Source organism: Apodemus sylvaticus, chromosome 7 (assembly GCF_947179515.1).
Source record: "Apodemus sylvaticus chromosome 7, mApoSyl1.1, whole genome shotgun sequence".
NCBI classification, from domain to species: domain Eukaryota; kingdom Metazoa; phylum Chordata; class Mammalia; order Rodentia; family Muridae; genus Apodemus; species Apodemus sylvaticus.
The window spans coordinates 17,068,257-17,087,910 of record NC_067478.1 but is presented as its reverse complement, the minus strand read 5'-3'; the positions used below and the strand labels follow the sequence as shown (position 1 = coordinate 17,087,910).

Sequence of the window (19,654 nt, the reverse complement as noted above, 5' to 3'; positions counted from 1 at the left end):
CCCTAGGGCCCATTCTGTCACTCGCCATTGGGAATACTTGATGTTGTTACAGGAAGGGATGAAGGCCTTCTTATCCTTCTGATTGGGTTTCCCTATCCTCTCTGCCTGTCTTCCGAGGTGTCTGTCTTTCAGTACTGTCCGGCAGCCCTCTGGTGCCAGATAGATGTTTTCTGCTGACCAGGACCAGCAGTCACTCTTCACTTCATTTTCCAGCCTTCCAGGGCCCTTCAGCCTCAACTCTGCCTTCTTTCATCTTCTTTCAACTTCCTCTTTGCTCTGCTTCCCTCCTGAGCAGCTCTCTAGAACTGTTCAGGTGCAGCTTGGTGCTGCCTGCAGTCACCGTCACGGCTGCTGTCACAGAAGAGGCGGTTTTGCTGTTGTTGATGCTACTGGCCACTGTCGTGTAGTGCTGTGGCCCTTCTGATGTCTCTGCTGTCACTTTGGTGTGGCACCTGTCATAGCGGTTGCCGCTGCTATCAGATTGCTCCAGCTCTGCTCCCTCTTCATTACTGTGACTCTTACATGGCCCCACGGCTGCTGTCACTGATGCTACTACATCCACGGCAGCCTGCTGCTGCCCCTGCTGCTCCAGCTCCACCACTGCAACAGCCAAGGCTGCTGGGCACTCTCTTGGCTGCACTGTTAGCGCTGTCCTGGCTCTTGGCCACTCCTGTGACTCTGCTATTGCCATGGTAGAGCTCTTCCTGTCATCCCTGCTGCAGGGCAGCAGCTCAGCCCACTCTATTAGTGATGGGGTCAGAACTAGGCAAGAAAAATGTCACTTGAGAACAGCTTTTCACTGGGCCCAATGTTACCGCACACTATTTTGTTGTTAGTTTTTGATTTGGGTTGTGTGCGTGCATGCGTGTGCATCTGTGTGTGTGTGTGTGTGCAAGTGTGTGCGTGCCCAATGTTACCGCACACTATTTTGTTGTTAGTTTTTGATTTGGGTTGTGTGCGTGCATGCGTGTGCATCTGTGTGTGTGTGCAAGTGTGTGCATACATGTGTGTGCACGTGAGTGTGAGTGTGCACGTGTATGTGTGTGTGTGTGCGCGCGCATGCATGTGTCTGTGTGTGTGGAGGAAGTTGTGTCTCAGCCCAGCTCATAAAGCAATAGCAATCCAAAAGAAACTGCCTATATAGCCAATTATGGCAGAGCTTCATGCAAATACACAAATCAACTTGTCTGTTCCTTTGCACCAATCAGAGCAGTCACTGCGAGGTTACAATAGAAAGTGCTCCCTTTGGGTGGGAAAGCTGCAGGTGTTGTGGTGACACCCCACTGCAGAGCAGACTGAACCGTTTGTTCACCTTTGGGACCTGGAGCTGTGCTTTGATAGCAAGCAGCTTTGGTTGCTTTGCAGCTTCCACAAAGGGTCGATGGAAAAGGGCCAACAAGTGGGCTTAAGGGTCGTTCAGGTGGCTGCCTGACTGAGTGTTCTTTAAGGTAGCCAGGGCATTAGTGACGAGTTAAACTGCTGTCAACTAGGAAGTCAGATCGCCCCTGCCATCCAATGACATAGCTTATTTACAGGAAAAATAAGCATTGGAAAGTTTAAAGGACTTTTAAATTTGAACAATTTTTAAGTTAAAAATATAAAAATTTAAATTACAGTTTTTCCTTCCCTTTCCTTCCTCCAATCCCTCTCTTGCCCCGTTTCAAACCTCTCTCACATTACTCCTCCTCAAGCTGGCCTTGGTCTGTGTTATGCTTTGAGTATGGAATGTCTCTGGAAGGCCCCTGTTTTGAAGGCTAGGTTCTCAGGTGAGAGCCTACAGTGGGAGATGCTAGAACTTTGGCTGGTGGGGCCTACCTCAGACAAATAGGGCAGTGGGCACGTTCTGGGGGGTATTTTTGGTTCTGGGCACTTCCTCTGTACCTACTTTTGTTTCCTGGTGCTTCGAGGCAGGCATTTCCAGTTCCCCATACCTACCACGAAATGCCTAGAAACTATGAGTCCTACGACAATGATCTAGATTCCCGAAACCACCCAAACCATGAGCCAAAATAAATCTTCCTTTCAACGGGACATCACACGTGTCTGCTGTAAGAACAACAAAACCGGATGACAGTTGTTTAGTCTCCAGGCCAGGCCTGTTCACAAGAAGTACTGCTTGAATCCCGACTCTCTGTTGGAGAAGTTTTGCTAAGCCCCTCCCCTGCTGTCATCTGCCTTTGCGCCTTTCCACGGTTGTTAGTCCACAGGCAGCATTGATTTCATGCTGAGGTTTGTTGACATTTAATTTCAGCCTCTGCGTTAGCATCATGAACACAGCTGTTCACATTTCCTCGGTAAGTGTGAACAAACAATGAGAACAGCCAGAGCCTCCTACCTAAGCCTCCCCCGAGTGTCCTGCACCATCCCGGCCGCTTTTCTTTTCAGCCCCATAAAACCTCACTCACACACTGTATTGAAAATCATAGATTCCATTTTCAGCGCTCTCTGTTGGGTTCCTTCTGTGTGGATAAAGACTTAGTCTACCCTGCCGCCAGTATGCTTCTAGTGTAATTGATCAGTATTACATCGTTGTGACTGCACACCGCTCTCTACCCCGGAACAGGGCCTCACCAGCGCACAGCCTTTCCAGAACTTTCCTTTTGCTTGCTTGGAGCTAGCAATTGCCTTGCCTTTCTTAATTCGTCCTCAGACTCTTCCCAAATGGGGGTAAGTTGAAGATGTTTTTCTCTCCCTTCCCTTTCTCCCTCCCCTTCTCTCTCATGTCCATCAGCTGCTCTCGGCGAGCTGCCAGCGTCCTCGCCATTGCTTCCTGCTCTCTCCAGGTGGACTTCCCTGTGGACCGGCTCCTAGTGTGGCAGGTTTTCATCAGTTCTGGAGCTGGATTTACAGTGCTCATGAGCCACCAGATGTGGGTGCTGGGACTTGAGCTGAGGTCATCCGAAAGAGCAACTAAAGGTTTTCCATGCTGAGCCATCTCTCCAGACCCATGTGGTTTTATTTTTATTTATCCTTTTCAAAGATTTATTTATTTTATGTATGAGTACACTATAGCTGTCTTCAGACACACCGGAAGAGAGCATCAGATCCCATTAAAGATGGTTCTGAGCCATCATGTGGTTGCTGGGAGTTGAAATCAGGGCCTCTGGAAGAGCAATCTCTCCAGCCCAAGCATGTGGTTTTAAACACGTGTTTTCTCATTTACTTTCTGTAAGATTCTGGTATAGCTTTTGCACGGAGGTCTCCACAGAGTGACAGGAAGGTTGTGCTGCAGAGCAAGCCTCCCCTTCTCGGACGCAGCCCTTAGAGAGCACATCCTATGATGGTTCCTGGGATCTGTATCCCCACTATACCTACAATTCTGACTCATAACTTTTATAGTGCATGCCTTTCACCCCAGCATTAGGGAGGCAGAGGCAGGTAGATATCTGTGAGTTCAAGGCCAGTCTGGTCTCCATACTGAGTTTCAGGACAGCTAGTGCCACATAGTGAGACCCTGTCTTGGTTATTTTTTTAATTAAAAAATTTAAAATATGAAACACAGTCTTCACTTTCTAACTCTGACTGGCCTGGAACATATTACATAGACCAGGCTGGCCTGGAGCACACAGATCTGCCTGCCTCTGCTTCCTGAGTACTGAGATTAAATATGTGTGCCACCACGCCTTGCAGATGATCAAACTTTAGATTAATTTCCCTTCTGGATTCAAAGACTTTGTTCTAGTTTATTCTTCACATCTTGTCTGTTACGTCTGTGAGATATGACCTAATTTTCTCCTCTGGAAATAGTTAAACTTCCCTGTATCCCCGATATTCTGAAAGTGCATGATGAAACAGACAGATACTGGATTCCACTTTTTGTACACTTAGTGTGTTGTGTATTTGGTTAGCCATTTGGTTTCATTTTTAAAAGGTTTTTGATTTCTTGAGACAGGGTTTCTCTGTGTAGCCCGGGCTGTCCTGGAACTCGCTCTGTAGACCAGGCTGGCCTGGAACTCACAGAGATCTGGCTGCCTCTGCCTCCTGAAGGCTGAGCCTACAGGTGTGTGCTACCGTGCCCAGCTTGAAGTTCATTTTATTTAGCCCTGAGAAGTATTGAAGTTTTGATAGTTCCCATCTTGAATTTTTCTACTTTTCTATTTTTGGAAAGCCTTTATTACATGAAAAACGTATTTCCTCGATTTTCTAGGTTTAGCTTTTGTCTGTTTGACAGTTTGTTTCTTTGTCTTTTTCCTACTTTCTGGAGTTTTAGTATATGTATTTTAAAACATTTTCATCAGAAGTCTTTTAAGTTAATGTGCTTTGGCTGTGCATAAAATGATATTTTCATACCCACATACCTTTGCACTCTGGTTATATTTACCTTCATCACACTCCGGCCCTCCCTTCCCCCTCCTGCCCGCCCCTCTCCTTCCAAACAGCCTCTATGTTGTGTGTATGTGTGTGTGTGTGTTCCTTATCATGTGTGTGCATTTGTGCATGTGTGTGTGTGTGTGCATGTGTGTGCATGTGTGTGTGTGTGTGTGTGTGTGTGTGTGTGTGTATTTGCTACACACAGCATGTGACAGTCAGGACAGCTTGTGGGAGTCTCTTCTCTATGGCCATGTGGGTTCTGGGAATGAAATGAAGGCCATCAGACAATGGCAAGAAGCCCTACCCACTGAGCCACCTCTCTGGGCCTATATGCTGATTTCCCCCTCTTGGGACTTGACTGGAAATGTGTTTTCTGGGGGACTCTTTAGAATGTCCTCCTGGTGTCCCCTCCTACTCACACTTCTGTCTTTCTATTTCCAACTTGTCCTTCTTCTACTTACATATTTGTCTGGTTTTTGTTTTTTTGTTTTTTTGGGGGTGGGGAGATTGTTAATTAGGGTTACTCACAGGCACATAGGCATTTTCCAGACAACAGGCAACTTATCAGAGGCCACAGCTCTGAGGGGTGAGGGCTAAGAAGCCATTTCTTGATCCTTGATGATGTTGATGGTCTTGTGCAGTTAACACAGCTGCTTGAGAGGTTAAGAGCAGGCAGCCACAGCTGGGTGTGGCGGTGCACACTTTTAATCCCAACACAGGAAGGCAGAGGCAGAGAGGCAGAGAGGCAGAGAGGCAGAGGCAGAGGCAGAGGCAGAGGCAGAGGCAGAGAGGCAGAGGCAGAGGCAGAGGCAGAGGCAGAGGCAGAGGGGCAGAGGGGCAGAGGGGCAGAGGGGCAGAGGGGCAGAGGGGCAGAGGGGCAGAGAGGCGCAGAGGCAGAGGCAGAGGCAGAGGCAGAGGCAGAGGCAGAGGCAGAGGCAGAGGCAGAGGCAGAGGCAGGTGGGTCCCTGTTCCAGGCAAACCAAGGCTGTATATCAAAACCCTGTCTAAAAACACCAAAAGAAGAAAGAATAGGGGTAGTAGAAATATTTTTTGTGTTGAGACACAGTCTCACTGCTCCTGGTCTCTTCAGGACAACTTCTAATAGTAAAGAAACGGTGGATTTTTATTAAAGTGCTTTTCTGCATCTATTGAGATGATCATTTGACTTTTTTTGTTTACCTTGGATCCATTTACCTGAGATTACATTTACTGATATGTGCATGTAGAACTATCCCTATATTTTTTTAAAGAATGAAGTAAATTTGATCACAGTAAATTACTTTCTTTGCTGTGCTTTTGACTTTGGTTTGCAAGTATTTTATTGAGAAAATTTTCATCTACATCCATCAGGGAGCTTGGCCTATAATTTTGTCGCCACCCCCTCCCCTTGCTGTGTCTTTATCTGGTTTTATTGTTAGAGTAATACTGACTTCATAAAAGGAGTGTGTCTTGAGTGAATTTCTCTGTTTTAGCAAGGAAGATCAAGAAGAGGAAGGAGAAAGGAGAAGACTACTGAAGGAAGGAACGGAAAGAAATAGATAGATGAATTAATTCAGAGTCAACCGTGTTTACTGGGTTGATTGGGTGAATTTTCAGGTGTGTTGATGTGGGAGGGAATTACTCCTAGGGAGTAGGACTTTGATCCATAATGGACCCACAAATCCAAAGTCCTGGGGAAAACCTTGAATCATGTATTCATTCATTAAAGAAATACCAAGACTACAAAAGTGCCTTCCCTGGCAGTGGGCCAGGAGACACCTTGTTGGTGATGTTCTTCTACCAGTCAGGGGCAGAGAAGATGGCAGTCCTCTGTTTACCTTAGCCTGATGCTGGGCTTTGATGGCCAACACTGTTTTATGCCTAGGACTCATAAAAATCAAATCAAGTCAAATTGATTAATTAAATCAAATCCAGGCAGTGCAGCAAGGCAGGAGGAAGAGACTACCATGGCACCAAAGACCTGCCCTCTGTGAAGGGCACCATGCCAGCCACAGACCTGCCCTCTGTGAAGGGCACAGGAGGCCCTTAGGCATCAGATTGCAACCTCAGGTGGAAGGAGTCATCCAGGAGCCTGCCAGCTTCATGCCCAGCCTCTAGAGGGAGCCAGCACAATGTGCGACTGCGTGGTAGACAGAGAAAGAGAAGCTTGAACATATGAAGAGAGATGCAACTGGAGACTCAAGGGTGGAGAGGAGTAGCCCGTGGCGAGTGGCCAGTCCCGCTACCCGAGGCCACGGTATGGTCCCAGCAGCACAGTGGAGCTGGCCCTGGTACCTGGGGTGTGGGTGAGCTGGCCTGAGGGTGTGAGTGTGGGACAGCTGACCCTGCCACTCCTCTGCTGTGGGAAGGCAGAAGCTCAGAGGTGATACCCCTGCCCCTCACCACCTTGGCAGTCAGTCAGGAAAGCTGCCCACAGGGTCATGAACTTGGGAGAGCTAGCTCCGCCCACCCCTCTGCAGCTGCAGCACTTGGGAGAGCAGGCCCAGTTCCTCACTTAGGCAACACCGCAGTGCTGGCCCTGGTTGAGGGGGGTCATGGGTGTGGTCCTGCTAATTCCTCTACCATGAGGTGGTGTGGGTTTGGGGGTGATGCCATTCCTCCTCGCCCCCTTGCCACCTACAGTAGCCGGGAGAGCCTGTTCCAGGGTCATAAGAGAGGGAGAGCTAGCCCTGCCCCCTCACTGGCTGTAGAATCCTGGAAAAGGGGCCCTGTACTTCACCTGGACATAGTGGAGGTTGGCCCTGATAGTAAAGGCGCAGGCATGACAGTCCTAAGGGTGTGAGAGTGGGAGGGCTGGCCTAGCCCCTCACAGGCTGCAGCACTCGGGAGATGGGCCCTACACTTTGACTAGGTAACACAGTAGAGCTGGCTCTGGAGGTGTGGATGCCGACCCTGAGAGCATGAGAGAAGGAGAGCTGACTCTGCCTCCTGCCAATGGCGGTAGCTGGAGCAGTGCTGGAGAGCTGGAGCTGGTGGTGTGGATACGGGAGAATCAGAGTGCATAGCAGCTTAGCTGCCACTCAGCCCAAATCCAGGGCTCCGAGTTAGACCACCCCAAAATCTATATCATCTGCGAATGGTTGTGACATAGGAAAGGGCCAGTCTTGTTGATTCAAAGCTGCAGGATCTCCAGGACACAGGGTAACAAAAGAATAATCGGGAGGAGTCCCAGGGAGGAGCTGATAATGGTGGTGTCACAGAAGCCAGCGATCTCAAACCAGACCAATGACTCAGCAATGAACATTTGCAAGGGAGGATGAATGGAGAGGGGATCGTGGGCCACGCTGTGATAGACTCCAGCGTCCACAATGAGATGCTTTTGATGCCTTTTGTTTCTTTTGTGTGTTTATTTTGGGGAGAGGCTGCAAGGGTGAAGGGTGGATGAGAGGACAGGGAGGAGAGCAGGACTGATCATAAACATTTTTTAAAAGTACAATTAATTAGAATAATTTTCAGGTGCTTGAATAAACATTTGCCCAAATAGATATTTTACGAATGATCGGTATTCATAAAAGGATGCTTAAAATTGTTAGCCACTAGCAAATGCAAATCAAAGCCCACAAGGAAGCACCATTCCAGGCCAATAGAAGGGCAATAATTTGAAAGAATGACATTTGTGGCTTTCTGTAATGGCCACTGTCTGCTGCAAACAGAAACATCTTTGATGAGGAATGAGAGCAACATTTATCTGTGGCTGTAAGGAGGAGTTGCAGAATGTGGTTAGCAATTATTCTGGTTAGTAAAGTGTTGTGGGTTTTCATCCAAGACCCAAGCATTAGTAGTTATTTTAATAATGTTTGACAGTCCTCTTGACAATGATTATGACCTGGCTCAGCAGTACCAATCTAACCTGCCCAACTCTTTGCCACGGCTGATGGTACTGCAAACTGCTAACCATTCATAGTGACTTCAGTCAGAAGAACCCAAATGCATGCAAAGGCATGTGATAGATTCTTACGCTGGGCTATTATGCAGTAATAAGGACTGATGTACACGATGGTGCAAATGAGCACAGTGTACTGAAAGAGGCCACACATGCATGTACATCCGTGACTGTTTTCATGAAGTAGACCAGACAAATCCTATAGGGACAGGATACATTTTGAAAGGCACCAGAGACTGGAGGAGCAGTTAGGGGAGATGGACACTAAAAACTTAAGGTATTATATAGTGTCCTAAAAATATGTTAGAACTTGATGTAGGTGGTGGCAACTTAATGTGAACACACTAGATGGCATTGCCTTAAACTCTGAAATGAGTGGTTTTCATTTTCTGCCTGTGTGTGTGTGTGTGTGTGTGTGTGTGTGTGTGTGTGATCAGTCCCTGCAGCAACAAAAAGGCACCTAGTGATACTCTTTGAAAAATCTGGGTGCAGAACCCTGTCCCCTTGCAGCTGGCTGTTTAACAGGAGGTCTGTAGACAATGGGATTATACCATCCAGGTCCCGACGAGGATTCTGCATCCAGGATATCAGTCACTAGCTAGAGCCATACGACTTCGGGCAAGAGAGCAACACAAACTAGGAAGACAGAGGAGGCCCCCCTCGAGGGTGTGCTTGTGCAGAGACAAAGCTGAAGGAGGAGAGCTCTCAGGGGAGAGCCCTGGGGAAACAGAAGACAAGATTCAAATTCTGAATGGGAACAAGGTTAGCAAGTTTTGCTTGAGATGCTTGATGGCTGGCAGAGTGTCCCAGAGGACACTGGGAGTGTGGCTGGACTGTGTAGGGTGGTGGGCCATGGTGAGGGAGGACTGTCAAACTTGTTCTAAGGTGGAGAGACCTTAGGACGAAGAGAACAGCATACTAAACAGCTAAGCAGAGTGGCATCTGGTAGTGTTCCTGATGACTCTTATCCCCAACTCTCCAGCCATGCAGGCGCTGTGTGGTCCAGGGCTCTCACATGCTCTGCCCCTGGGAGTTCAGACACATGCTACTGCTGTCACCAGAGCAAGCTTGTGTGGTGCCGCGTGTCTGCAGTCATCGCAGGAACTTGCTGCTGGACAGACCAAGACCGGGATTCGTATGTTAGAAGACCTGATCAGTTCTTTATTGGCAAGGATATGCAGTCTGATATTCGGCAAACCTGTGATGCCAGAAAGATATCAAGCTGTAGACGTAGTTTGTTTCCTTGGAGTTCATAGTAGCCCTGGAAAAAGCCACGACTGTGGCAGTTATACCAGCGCCACGCTGCCTGGATGACACGGGTGGCACAGCACAACCTGCAATAATGCTGGCGGATTTTCAGCATCCGGACCCATGACTGAATAAGGACGCAGGCCCTTGTTTCTTGTGCCATGCAGCGCAGGACCACCAGTCGGTTCCTTTCCTGTATCGTGGCCAGTATCTTCCTCCACCAGCACTGAATGATCCATGCACTGAGGGCGGCCCTCAGCAGCGTGCGTCTCACCAGGGTGCCCCGCCACCAGGCCTGTATCTTTCTGGCGTTCAGTGCTTTTTTTGATAGGCGCTGTGGGAATGGCTGTAGTGGGGTGTAAGGTGAAGAAATTGTTTTAGTTTTCAGGGGTACAGCCATGATTGTGTTTAATTGTGTGAACAATCCCCTCTTCATGCAGTCACACACACACACACACACAGAGAGAGAGAGAGAGAGAGAGAGAGAGAGAGAGAGAGAGAGAGAGAGAGAGGAGAAAGAGCAGAAATTTATATATATGTGCATATATGCGTGTGTGTGTATATATATATTTGCATGAAAAAAGAATGAAGATATATTCCCAGAAGATGCCCTGATCCTATGTCACTAACCATGGCTTCTTCTCAAGTTCAGGTTCACTGAGAAGGGCAGCAAGATGAGCCGCCAAAGTGGGAAGAGACGCTACCTCTGTTCTCCTTTGTGTTCTGTATCAGTCAGTGAACACACATCACCATGACCTCCGAGTTCCTATGTCCCCACTTATAGAATGTGGTACATTCACTCTTGTGAGGGTTTTTAAAAACATTTATTATCTGTCTGGGTGTTGTGCCTGCACGTATGTTTGAACCATGTATGTATTTGCCTAGTGTCCTCAGAGGTCAGAAAAAGGGCATCAAATCCCCTGGAAGTAGAATTACAGTTGTGAGCCGCCATGGGTCTGCTGGAAACTGAACCCAGGCCCTCTGGAAGAGCAGCCAGTGTTCTTAACCACTAAGCCTTCTCCCTAGCCCCTCACTTAGGTGTCTATGAACCTGGCTGGCCAATTTAGAGTAAGAACCTGGTAGTTTATAGGATCATTTTGGGCAAAGGGCCACATACTGAGACCAAGGCTTCTTATCAGGAACTTCCAGGAAACTGGCATTCTTCACTCTGCCCTCTCCTTCACCACCTCAGTCTGCCACCTGCTACGTGCCGCCCCCTGACCCCCATTAGGTCCTAATATTAAATTTCTTTCCTCACATAACTTAGGGTCCTGACCTCATCTATTCCCCACTTCCCAAACCTTAAACCTTAGTTCACACAATCACACACAAACACACGTGCTTGTGTGCACATATCTACACCTGTACACAATCCTAGAACTGTTAGGCTTTGATGGTTGTGCTGAGTGACAGCAACCCCACCTCTTGCTCGCACAAGTCTGTTTGGAGAACGTGTTCCATGACCGTTCTATGTTGTGGGACATGGAGAAGACTATGGTAACTCTGGGTGACATAGGTCTGAGATATGGCAGATCAGGGGTTACCTCTAGCCTCGAGAGCCATGTGCGATCCACCCTTGAAGAGGATGAAGGTCTGGGCTTTTTTATTTTCTTTTCCTCATGCTGTTGTTTCTCTGTTTCCTTTGTTTCCTCTGTTTCCTTTGTGTCATAGATTTCATCATCTGTGATAAAGCGAACCTTCCTCTTCTATAACCAGAGTTAAAGGAGAGATCTGTAAGTTGTGTTATTCTTTGAACAATGGCATACCCGTTTTAGCTCATGCCCAGTCTCCTCAGTGGCCCAGTATCCCTAGACACCAGACTTATCTCTGTCAACTGGAAATCCACCTTCTATAGCCTACGTCTTACACAACACAGACAGCCCATGTCTGGAGACAGATGGTTCAAATCTCCCAGGTCTGCAATCCTTTAAATTCCCCCATGGCTGGGGTTATGATGGGGTCGTCATCTCAGGTCTATACTCCTCCAGCTACGAGGTTGGCAAGAAGAGTGTGGGAAGGGAGCCAGTGATGATGTCATAAGGCCATCTGTGATGCAGGAATCAGCATGGCTTCTAAGAGTTGAGTGGGAGCCCATTCATGACAACGGAAATTTCCGAAGTTGGGCTATAAGATCAAAGTACAAGCAGCATTGGCTCATTTGAATAAAGATAGAAAATGTTAGTATTTTGATTCAGTGGAAATGATTAAAATTAGCAGCTTGACCTATCAACAGGGATTTCCATCTACGGATCTGGGCTCAGTCACACAGCAGGTCTAGTAATGATCTTTTGGCAAAACACACAGCAGATGCTTGGCAGGAGCTGCATGAATGGCTTCTGAAAATATGTCTGTCCTAGAGAAATGAGGGAAGAAACATGGATGGCTGTGAATGGGGTGGAGACAGGAAGTAATAGCAGCTCTTCCATGATTCTGTTGGCAGAAATGTGACCCCAACTACTGTGCAAGATGTTTGGCAGTTTCCAATTATGCCAAATATGTATTCATCCTAAAACTCAAAGTCCCACTCCTGGGCATGGATGAAAATGAAAATGTATCTTCACAACGTGCATGCACAGGCTGTAGTGTAGGTCATACGGTGCCTGCCTAGCAGGCAGGCAGCCCTGGGTCAGTGCCCAGCATTATATAAACTGGATGTGGATTACGTACCTGTGATGTCAGCACTCAGGAGGTAGAGAAAGGATAAGTTCAAGGCTACTCAGTCTCAGCAACATATACCAAGTTTAAGGCTACCTTGGGTATAGCAGACACTATCGTAAAATTACACACACACACACACATACACGGATGGTTGGCAAGATGTCTCAGTGTGCCAGGTGCTTGCCATACACATCCAAGGACTCAGGTTCAATCCCCAGATCCCATGACAAGGTGGAAGGGGAGAAATGAGTCCCTGGGACATCTGCACATGCACCACAGTGTGCCACCCCCCAACCCACAATGAGAAAAAAAGCATGCACACAGATGTCCACGACAGTTTTATTTTGATCAACTCAAAAGAGGAAGCAATGCAACTGTCTGCCAGTCTAGATGACTACACAATTACACTCATATAATCAAACAATCGCTAGCAGTGGCACTGAGCAGGCATGCAGCAATACGGTGTGCTAAATGAACCCAATGTAAAAGATTACCTTCCAAATGACTTCTTGTGTAGAAAATGATAGATCTAACCCACGGGTAGCAGGAATCAAACCACAGTCAGAATAAGGATATAATGGGAATGTCTGCCAATAGCACAAGGAAGCCCAGTGCAGGCTGTATGACCGTGTTGGTCAGGAGTTTGATGACTCGTCAATGCTTCATGGTGCTGCAAAGAGAGCTTGTCTCTGCACTGTCGCGGAAGAGCGCCAGTCAAACAAGCCAAATTAAAGGACAATATACCTGTCTCATGTGCATGTGTCATAAGTCACTATAAAGGGGGAGGGCTACAGCAGAGCAGGGTGGCACAGGCTTTTAATTCTCTCATTCAGGAGGTAGAGGCAGTGAGTTCCGGGCCAGCTTACATAGTAAAACCCTGTCTCAAAAACAATGGAGGACTCTTGAGGTCACCCAAGGCTGGTGTTTATTCTTTGAAGGTCTGGTAGAATTGGACACTTAATCAACCTGTGCATTGAATATTTTTATGTTTATGTGTATGTGTGTGGTAAGTGTGTATGTATGTGAGTGTGCACATGTGTGCTGTGGTCAGAGGTCGACTTGCAGGAGCCAGTTCTGTCTTACCATGTGGATCCCAGGGACTGGCTCTCATGTCACCAGGTTTGCTGGGGAGGGGGGGGCCTTTATTCACTGAGCTATCTTTCTAGAAGGAAGGCCTTTTCCTTCTTCATTCTTTAATGATTTATTTATTCTTATTTTTCTATGAATTGTTGTGTCCGTGTAAGGGTGTTGGATCCCATGGAACTGAACTTACTGACAGTTGTGAGCTGCCGTGTGGGGACTGAGATCCTCGGTGAGAGGGGCCAGTGCTCTTAACCACATAGTTATCTCTCCAGCCTCCTCTCCTCTTCCTTCCTTTCTCTCTTCTCCCCCTCTCTCTCCCTCTCCTCTCTCTTTTTTCCTTTTCTCTTTTTTCCTTTTCTCTTTCTTTCTTCCTTTCTTCCTTTCTTCCTTCCTTTCTTCCTTTCTTCCTTCCTTCCTTTCTTCCTTTCTTTCTTCCTTCCTTTCTTTCCTTTCTTTCTTTCTTTCTTTCTTTCTTTCTTTCCTTCCTTCCTTTCTTTCTTTCTTTCTTTCTTTCTTTCTTTCTTTCTTTCTTTCTTTCTTTCTTTCTTTCTTTCTTTCTTTCTTTCTTTCTTTCTTTCTTTCTTTCTTTCTTTCTTTCTTTCTTTCTTTCTTTCTTCTTTCTTCTTCCTTCCTTCCTTATTTCCTTTCTTCTCTCTCTCTCTCTCTCTCTCTCTCTCTCTCTCTCTCTCTCTCTCTCTCTCCATTCAAGAAGGTTTGCCAAAAGGGCCTCAATCCAGAGGTTGAGAACCCCCGGCCTATAGTTTGTTGATAAGGGTTGTCTTCCTGGCTAGTGAGCCTCAGGGATCCACCTGACTCCATTTCCCCAGTATTCCAAGTGCATGCCAGTCCATCAGACTTCAAAAATAAATTATTCTTTGATAATTGTATGTAGTATGCTTTGAACATCTTCACCCCTTGTTGCAGGAAATATTAAAAAAAACAGGCTGGCACCCTTCCCCCAGCCCTCTCCCCTCCCTGATCATCTTTACTCTGTCATCTCTGCTCCCTCCTATGGAACTTTAGTGACTACCGTCTACCACGGCCACACGCTGCCTCCTGTTTACTCCCTATCAGCATTGGATATCAGGTCCTTCTTGTGGGAAATATTAAAAAATGAGCTGGCATGTTCAGCTCTAGTGCTGGCACCGGCGGGCCACAACACTATGCCCCAGAAGGGTCCTGCCTGCTCTGTCCCACATTCCAGTAACCAAACTGAACCACCAACATCGCTGTTAGATATCCCAATATCCAGTAACCTGGTAAAAATAAAAACTCTTAAAACTTACAGTTAACCAATCAGATTTATGTGTCAATAAAATCACAATTTACAAGATGCCAATACAATCATTTCAGAACCAATTGGTAATGATAAAAGCTTTATCCCAATTATTCTAACCTTATGATATCATAACTACCTGTGGCTGGTTCAAGCCGTGCTGGACTGGTTCATGTCTGCCTCTCTCTCTCTCTCTCTCTCTCTCCTCTGTCTCTCTGTCTCCCTGTCTCTGTCTCTGTCTCTGTCTCTCTCTCTCTCTCTCTCACACACACACACACACACACACACACACACACACACACATACACACACACACACACTCCCTCCGCCTCTGCAACTCTTAGCCCTGCCTCCCTTTTCCCTATCTAATCACAGGTCTCCTCTGCACTAATATAATTGGGGAAATCCTTCGACCACCCCTCATTCTTCTAACTCCTCTAAGATTCACCCCCACCTCCCTCCTCTTTCAACTTGGTGTTCTTTTCTTATGTGTGTGCTCAACTTTTTAATGTAGGTTCTAGGAATAGAACTCATGTCTTTGGTCACACAAGGCAAGCACTTTACCTACAGAGCTCAAGAGATCTCAAGCACATAGTCTTCATAAAAGACCCTTTGTATGATTTTTCTATAGCAGCACAAATGGGGATATACACAGCTGCTTCTTGTGTCACTTTTCCCTGAGGCCTGTCATCATTCTAGAGCCTGTTGCCCAGTGATTACTTGGGGGCCATACTGGAAATTTGCTGGGTCTTTGCACATCAAGCATGATCCTTCATTTTCCCTTCACAATGGTTAACATTTGGGGCACATTTATGATTCTATGCTTCAGAAGAGATTTCTCCCGGAAGTTGGGATGTTGGTCCTTACTTCTTTCCTCTGCTGTTGCTGCTGAGAGTCTGACTTACTCTCCTGGAGGTAACTATTGGCTTTATTTCTTCTTCACAATTACAGCATCTCATAATATGTCTGGCTCCATCTGTTTTTAGTCAAAGGGCCTCAGCTGGCTGGCTGGCTGGCTGGCTGGCTTATGCTGGTTTTCCTAAAGAATCTGTCTCAGACTCTCTCATCAATGTCAGGAAATCTTCTCTGCAGTGCTTCCTTACAGAGGGGCATACATGAGATCGATACTGAGCCCCGGGTTCTCTCCCATTTCTGTGGAGTGAGCTGTCGGGAATATATGGTCTCCTGGGCAGGGGCATTCCTGAGTCAAGTTGTCACTTGGCACCAGGCTTTTCCAAGCCTCCCCAAGCCAGACACATCTACCTGGAGAGAGTGACTATATTTGTTACGTTCTTATTGCTGTGGCAAAATGACATGGCCAAGGCCATTAACAGGATGAAGCAGTTATGTAGGTGTACGGTTCCTGTTAAGGCCTAGGGAAAGCATTAAGGCCTAGATGGAATGTTAAGGCCTCGGTAACTGTTACCTGTTTAGCCTTCCAATTTGTGCTATTACATTTTACTAATATTGTAAGAAAACTTTCTTATATGTGTTTCTGCTTCTACAAGGAAACTTTCTCATGCCCAAGTTGACTACATTTTCTGCTGTGTTCTGTGACCTAGGGAAAAAAATCATGATAAAATGTCACACCAACCCCAATAGAATCTGTGTGACAAGTTCCACAGACTGAGGCATTAGACTTCAAAAGAAGGAGGTCTCCTGGAGCTGGTTGTGGAACTCTTGGCTAGACCAAACATATTGAGTCATAGTTCTAATGGCAATTTTTATGTTTTGCTCTCTTTCATTTTCTTATTTACATGTTCCTGGTAGCCTAGACCATGATCTTAAGCAAGAATAATGGAAAAGAAATCATTCCTTGAGATGGGGTCACTAACATGACCTTATCTCCGGGGAAACCAATGCTTTACTTTTTAAATCTTTTACAAAATTATTACAATAGATATAAACTTTCCCAACAATAAAACTCCATATGACTACACATGTGTCATCAGAGGTGGGTATATGTAAAGAAATGTGGGTATATGGTAAAGAAAGCCTTAGTTAGAAAGGATTAAATAGTTTAAATTTATGTATTGAAGATTTATAAAAAAAATCAGGCATTAGATGTTAAACAATAACTGACTATATGGGACTAGAAAGTTAGCTCAGCGGTTAGGAGCACTGACCATCAAGATTTATTAACCTGCTCTTAGAAATGTGCCACTAGCCTTGGACAACTGCCCAACTGAATACATCCTTTTAGAATTGTTATAGTTGAATGATTTATATTAATAATGATGCTACCTGTTCTGTTTGTGATTCACTGAATACATAGTTTCAGAGTTGTAATGCTCGGATGATTTTTGTGCTTTACTGTGCCAAATAATTTTGTTGGTATTTGTGATTGCTTCACTGGATACAGTTTCTAAGACTTGCAGTGCTTGGGTTTTTTTTTTTTTTTTTTTAATGTATAAAATCCCCTGCTTGAAAGTTGCAAAATATACTCAGATTCAAACTGCCTCTATGTCTGTTTGTCACCACTGAATCCTCACTCACCTGGACTTGGAGGACCCTCATCCCAGGGATTCCCCTTACCCGACTGGGGTGGTCCGTGGCAATAGAAGTGAGTAGAACTGCTTTGTATAGTTACCCATAATAAACTTGGACCTGAAACAACTACCCGGCAGCACTTCCTGTGCCTTTGTATGAGCTTTTATGGTGTTCTCTTTTGTAAGCTTCCCCTGGGATAGACCCCAAAATAAGAGAGAGACCTGCACCAATATAAGAAACTATTTGGAATAAGACTTCCATTTTGAGTAGGGGTGGAGTAAAGTTTAAGTTCTCAAGACCTCACTGGGAACTGACATCCTACTTGGCAGAAAAAGACATGTACATGGGTAATTGACATCTTGGTTGGCAAGTTAAGACATGAAAGTTAGATAAAGCAAGTCCTCTGTCACAGTTGAATACCCTGACCAACAGGAGCAGGATAAGTGTAGAACAAAGACATATTCCTAAGGAAGTCCCCTATCCCTAAATCCTGATTGGTGGAATAACTTGGCAAAGATGTTTGTAGATCTCAGGCTCAAAAGGCCCTATAGGATCTTGACTCAATGTCACAGTCAGCTCTCGAGTCTGGAAAGTCTGGAGTCCTGATGGGTCGATCAGTTTTGGGGTGTGTCATTCAATAAACCACCCTTGTTTGACTGAGATCTATGTCTGAGTAGTTTTTGTGGCAATCCCTGGACCCCAACACTTCCAGAGGGATAGGACCCATCACCATCATGGTTGGAAGAGTGACAGCAGGAAGATATGACTCATCTGAGAGTTCATATCTCCAACCTAAACCTCAAGTAGGAAGCAGAGGAATCCCACTTGCAGTGATATACGCAAGCCACACCCGCTAAACCTCCCAAACAGTGCCACCAACTAGGGACCAGGCATACAAAGGTCTGAGCCTCCATAATGCAAAATGCATTTAGTCTAACTGCAAAAGTCTCTATAATCCTTCATAGTCTCAGCACAGTTTAGAGGAACAGAGAGTCAAGGCAATCTCTTGATGGCAGGTTCCTGCAAAACCACCAAAAGCTAATTGCATGCCTTCAACATATAATGGCACAGAATATGCATCTCTATTCCAAAAGAATGGAGCAAGAGAGGAAATACTGGACCAAAGAAGTAAGATAGAAAAATAAAAGGAAGTCATGATTGCTTGCAGGGGGTTGAGGTTGTAGTATAGATATGAAGAAGAATCCAGCTAGAGTCTGGGGCAGAGGCATATGGAAGAGTAGAGTGGACAGGGCCAGCAAACCGAGCCAGGCTCTGTGAGGAGACAGGAGATAGGTGTGGGAAGGGCCCAAAGCCCAAGAAAGGCACCTAAGAGACCAAGAGGTAAAGAGGACAGATGTAACCAATTTAGCTGGATTATATGGGGAATGGCAGCCCCTCCCCTGGATTATAGAGTTCAGTGTAAGGAGCGAGTTATGCCAGGCAGGAGGACCCTGTAAGAAGTAGTGACTGAAGGACGTTGGGAGAACTTAGTGGCTAAAGTCCACTTTGATAAGTTAATAGGCACCTCTGTTGGCTCTTAGTCCTGTGTTTGAGACTAACACAAAAGCAAGACCAAATCACAGCAGGGCACAGGCCAAATTATAGCTCTGTGTCTGATGTCAGTGGGCTTAGAGAGCCCCACACTTCTAACTTTGCTGCCTGCAATATACATTTTTTGTTCTGTCTCTTTAGCCTGACTCTCCTTTGTGCAGTTCTCTTTGGCAGTTACCTCATGCCCGTGGCATGTCTAATGTCTTGGGGTCTCCAATGCAATGCAGGCTTTACCTTCACAGCCTCATATAGTGACCCCTCAAGCTCTCTTGCCATTTCAGGGACCTCATGAAGAGACTACCCTATCACACATTGTCTGTTGTTGGTTGTGCTCTGAAACTGCATTAGATTCGATGACCCCTTTGTCCTTGACTCCTTGTCACATGGGCAGCATTGCCAAGTTTGGCAGCCAATTTGGGATGGAGCCTGGGTCCTTGAATTACATTTGCAGCAACTTTTGTTTGTTGTTTCTTTCTAGGAGCAGAAAATTCCTTAGGCCCTTTCAGGAGTTGGCAGCTTAGCTAGAAGGGGTCTTGCTCTGAGACACTCTTCACTGCAATACAGATCAGGCCTCTGCTTAACTTCATCTCTTTGAGCACCAACCTTGGCTGCAACATTAAGTGTTGTGCTTGTGCTCTTTCTTCAAAAGGTACATTTTGTATTTTTTTCTCACTTGCTCTTTTTCATTGTAGACCTACCTAAGCATGGATACCAATAACTACACAACATAGTCAATATTAGGTGGTCTTGAAATCTTTACCAATGAAATCAAGTAAGTCCCTAGGACTGGAACAGAAATCAGCCAGTTATCACAGGAACAGTCTTCTGTTAATATCACTCCTCCCGAAACCTCTCGAGCTGGCCCTCCACTGTCCACATTGCTCTCAGCACTGTTTTCTAAACTTCTATTTGGATATCCCATGAGCCTCTGCGTAGAGCAAGTTCAAACACTTTTCTAGGCCGAAGTTTCAAAGTCTTCCACTTTCCTCAAAAGACATCACGGTTGGGTCTCTTGCAGTAACATCCCACTCCTGGTACCAATTTCTGTCTTAGCTTGGGCTTCTTTTACCATGACAAAACACCATGACCAAAAGCGACTTAGAGAGGAAAAGGTTTATTTCATCGTATGTCCCTCATATCACACTTTACCACTG

General features: G+C 46.0%; 1 protein-coding gene across 1 annotated transcript; it reads right to left on the bottom strand.

Moving 5' to 3' along the window:
* Nucleotides 1-9,329: 9,329 nt before the first annotated feature.
* LOC127689528 (IQ domain-containing protein F5-like) lies at nucleotides 9,330-16,976 on the bottom strand. Its single transcript, XM_052189225.1, has 3 exons — nucleotides 16,956-16,976; nucleotides 10,987-11,148; nucleotides 9,330-9,788 (listed from the first exon to the last, which is right to left on the bottom strand). The coding sequence occupies exons 1-3, from the start codon at nucleotides 16,974-16,976 to the stop codon at nucleotides 9,348-9,350; spliced, it is 624 nt and encodes a 207-aa protein (XP_052045185.1). The 3' UTR covers nucleotides 9,330-9,347.
* Between the last annotated feature and the right edge of the window lie 2,678 nt (nucleotides 16,977-19,654).